Source organism: Mercurialis annua, linkage group LG7 (genome assembly GCF_937616625.2).
Source record: "Mercurialis annua linkage group LG7, ddMerAnnu1.2, whole genome shotgun sequence".
NCBI lineage: Eukaryota > Viridiplantae > Streptophyta > Magnoliopsida > Malpighiales > Euphorbiaceae > Mercurialis > Mercurialis annua.
In genome coordinates, this window is record NC_065576.1 from 32,081,775 (window position 1) to 32,086,131 (window position 4,357).

General features: G+C 32.5%; 1 protein-coding gene across 2 annotated transcripts; it reads right to left on the reverse strand.

Annotated features, from left to right (window-relative positions):
• Positions 1 to 1,791: 1,791 nt before the first annotated feature.
• On the reverse strand, positions 1,792 to 4,000 carry LOC126655831 (BURP domain-containing protein 9-like). 2 transcript variants are annotated; one of them, XM_050350145.2, is made up of 3 exons: positions 3,913 to 4,000; positions 2,711 to 3,776; positions 1,792 to 2,461 (listed from the first exon to the last, which is right to left on the reverse strand). In XM_050350145.2, the coding sequence occupies exons 1-3, from the start codon at positions 3,955 to 3,957 to the stop codon at positions 1,998 to 2,000; spliced, it is 1,575 nt and encodes a 524-aa protein (XP_050206102.1). In that variant the 5' UTR covers positions 3,958 to 4,000; the 3' UTR covers positions 1,792 to 1,997. The 2 variants fall into 2 exon arrangements, with proteins under 2 accessions (XP_050206102.1, XP_050206099.1); XM_050350142.2 differs by having other exon boundaries at positions 1,792 to 3,776.
• Between the last annotated feature and the right edge of the window lie 357 nt (positions 4,001 to 4,357).

Genomic DNA, 4,357 nt, shown 5'->3' on the forward strand with positions numbered 1-4,357 from the left:
CTGCAACCTAATTTAAAATCATTGAAAAAGACACAAGGCAATGGTTTTCATACATTAAGCAACAGTTAGTCCATGTTGAAAGTGATTTATGTAGTAGTGAATGGTCTTCCTCTATACTGAGAAAACCAACCCATATCTGCTCTAGTCCTTCTATGAGAGATTTATCGTACTACGTCTTTAAACATTTTTGATTTTTTAAATTTTAAGGTGTAGTTCTATATATTATTTTCTTCAATTAAATTTTATCTGTATATATAAAAATTATTATACATGTGATCAGATAAGTATATCTTCTATTTGATTCATATCGTGTATAAACCATATACATAGAAATGCTTCTAAGACTTGCTCGGTTATTACTTTCAACTTGGATGCAATCTGTAATATGATAATATTGATGGTAATGTTACGTACACATTATTGATATGAAGATGTGGGCTACGGAGTAATTTGGATCAAAGAATTTTTCAGTGTCGTGTAATAACATCTTTTGAGTACAATTGTAATGTAACAATATTTATATATTGGTTAAATATGTTTCACGAACAAAGGATCACTTTACCCCCTCATCTTGGCACAAATTATCAAAAACGTCCAAATTGAGAAAACCGGATCACTTTTACCCTGAACTTGTTAAAACCGGTACAAAAACACTCCTTATGCTGACGTGGCATTTAATTGGAGAGTAGGTTTCTAATTAAACCTAATTTACTCTAATTAATCACACTCAAACACTAATTAATAACAATTAAACTCTAATAAATCTAGGGGCCCTTTTGAACATTTATCCAAAAAAATTAATTTTTTTTACTTTCCGGCGAGAAGGACTTCCTCCTCGCCGGAAGTCTGTTCTCTCAAGAACAGACCTCGCCGGTCTGTTCCTGAGAGAACAGACCGCAGGTCTGTTCTCTAAAGAAGAACAGACCGTCTGTTCTCTCAAGAACAGACCTGGGTCTGTTCTTCAAGACCCATGGGTCAATTTTTTGATCCATGGGTCTGATTTAATTTGTAAAAAATTTTAATTTTTTTTATTAAAAAATATAAATTTTAGGGATTAATTTGGTATATAAGTAAAAGTTGGAGGATTAATTTGTAATTTTACGTTTGAAATTAAAAGGATGAAATTGTTATTTTTTTAAATTATTAGGTATTAATTTAAAATGTTTAAAAAAAATTAGGACTATTTTAAACTTTTTTCAATCAAAAACCACCTTGAAAAACCAAAACCCCTATTAAAACCGGAGATTGAGGTACACTCTCTAGGGTGAGAGTGGGGAGGGGAGTTTTTGTACTAAATTTGACAAGTTCAGGGTAAAAGTGATCCCGTTTTGCTAATTTGGACGTTTTTGATACTTTGTGCCAAGTTCAGGGTAAAGTGATCCTTTGTTCTATGTTTCACATGCTATTTTATCTTGCATTTCTATTTCATTAATTTATATCATTTTAAATGCTTTAATTATTTGAATTTTTAAATTGTTATATTTAAAGTGTGTGAGTTCTTTCTATAATATTATATTCATAAATTACATATTGCATCAATTAATTCAAGTATCATATTAAAACAAGATTTCATAAAACTAAAAGAGTGATTTAAAAAATGTATTTTTTTGAAAATTTAGAAAATAATAATTCAAGCCGCGCAACGTGCGGGAATCGACAACCTAATTATAATAATTGAGCAATAATAATAATGATAATTTCATATGTAAAAGTAAGATTTTTGAAAATAAAAAAATTGCAGAACTCAAGTTAAAGAAAGTAAGCATCCTAATAGAAATATAAAGAAATGGATTCAAAGACTACTAATAAAGCATTCCAATTTCAGAAAATGTTCACATATATACAAACACACAACTAGCAGTTGCGTTTATTCAAGTTTGGGATTCATGGAACCCAAAACATAAAAACAAAAAGTGATGCCTGATTACTATATATATCAAGCAACAACAACATAAAAGAAACACAAAACAAGATGACCAACATTTGTTCATCTGATCTTAGGCTTCTGTTGGAATCCACACCATATGGTCTGATGGGAAGAAATGGCAAACATCTGTTGGCTTACCACCAACCTCGCGTAAGTGGCAAGCTGCGATAGCATCAATTACGTCTCCATTCTCGCCGACAAGTGAAACCCTAAAAACCTTTGTGTCCTTTGGGGTATGACAATAAAAGACTTTGTAAGGATAAGACATGGGATGGCATGATATTTGCTTCGCAGTTTGTATCTCTTTAGGAACTTCAGTTATTGTATAATTTTGTTTTTTGTTCTTTGACTTTGTGAGTTGCGTAGATGTTACAGCTTTGAAGTTTTCAGAAGCTAATCCAAATGTGTTACTCACAAAATCGATCATCGCCTCAAAAGAAGTAGCACAAAATTTAGTTTCTCCTGAAATAGGTTTGCTCTCACAAAATACGAGTGCTTCTTCCATTGATTTTGCTTGAGGAGAATTAGGTGCGACTGAAAAGAGATCAAGAATATAATGAAATTGTTTGTATGAGAACGGATAGGATTCAGCTTGCTCTCTAGGCAATAATGGGGGATCTTTGCTTGAGTGATTTATGGCTGGGAGATAGACTGGCAATTTGTTACCTACTTTTAGATCATTCTTTGTGAAGGGGATAATTAATGCTAAATTATGATGACCATGAACACTAGAATCATGCTTGCTATTACTATTCATATCATGCATACTTAAAAGATTATTGCCCTTATTTTTATATTTGAAGTAAATAGGAAATTTGGGCTTGGGCTGAACATCCTTTATTAATGACTTTTCTTGCTCGTCGACACCTCCATTTTGATAGAAAAAAAGCGGATTATTGTGTTTCTGCTGAAATTCATCCAGTGGTGACTTTTCTTGCTCGTCGGCGCCTCTACTTTGATAGAAAAAAAGAGGATTATTGGATTTATGCTGAAAATTATTCAGTGGTAACTTTTCTTTCTCGTCGGCACCTCCACTTTGATAGAAAAAAAGAGGATTATTGGGTTTGAGCTGAAAATCATTTAGTGTTATCTTTTCTTGCTCGTGCCCATCTCCACTTTGATAGAAAAAAAGAGGATTATTGGGTTCGTGCTGAAAATTATTCACTGGTGACTTTTCTTCCTCGTCAGCACCTCCACTTTGAATGAAAAAAAGAGGATCATTGGGCTTGTACTGAAAATCATTCAGTGGTAACTTTTTTTGCTCGTCGGCACCTCCACTTTGATAGAAAAAACCAGGATTACCGAGTTTGAGCTGAAAATCATTCAGTATTACCTTTTCTTGCTTGTTTACATCTCTGCTTGCATAGAAAAAAAGAGGATTATTGGGTTTGTCCTGAAAATCATTCAGTGGTGACTTTTTTTGCTCGTCAGCACTTCCACTTTGATAGAAAAAAAGAGGATTGTTAGGCTTGTGCTGAAAATCCTTTAGTGGTGACTTTGCTTGCTCGTCAGCACCTCCACTTTGATAGAAAAAAAGAGGATTATTGGGTTTGTGCTGAAAATCATTAAATGGTGACTTTTCTTGCTCACCAGCACCACCATTTTGATATTTGAAATTAATAGGAAATTTGCGTTTGGGCTCAAAATTATTTGATTGAGACTTTTCTTTATCGGAATCATCGCGACTTTTATATTTTAAATAAATTGGAAGGATGGATATGGGCTGAAAATCATTTTGTGGTGATTTTTTTTGATATTTCAAGTAAGAAGGGATGTTTGGTTTTGATTCAGATTTCTTTAAAGGTGTATTTTCTTCTAATTCCTTTCTTGCATCCAACTTGAAAGCAAGCTACATACAAAGGAAAAAATTGATGGTTAAGAATAAACTTTATGAAAAATATTAAAATGTTATTTTCTCACTATTCTTGCAAACAATGAGGAAAACAAAACTATTCTAGTCATGCTTGGTATACATGAAAACTTACCGAGTAAAGGGAGAAGATAGCAAACACTGCAAAAGTGGCTCTCATACTTCTTTTTCCTTAACACAATCTAGCTTTGATTGTCTCTACTTTTTGTGGATTGAGGTATTACAAATTTTAGCTATTTATAGGGAAAACTACAGCTTCTTTGGGCCCACAATTGATAAACAAAGGTAACTATTTCTGCCCTTGGCATATTAATGAACCGGTAAAATCATTTTTGCATTTATTATTTTTACAAATTCTTTATATTGTTATATCTGCGAATCAGGCAGCGCACATTCTTGCGCAAAATGCTCGTTTCATTTCAGGTTATCAGGAGTGGTTCTGTCACTTTTTTGAATTTCTCACAAATGTAACTGCTTTGGAGTTTTAATAAAGTCTATTTGATCCTAAAAAAAAAATCTGTATGTCACAATTTTTGGTATTAATTATTAAATTTAAAGTA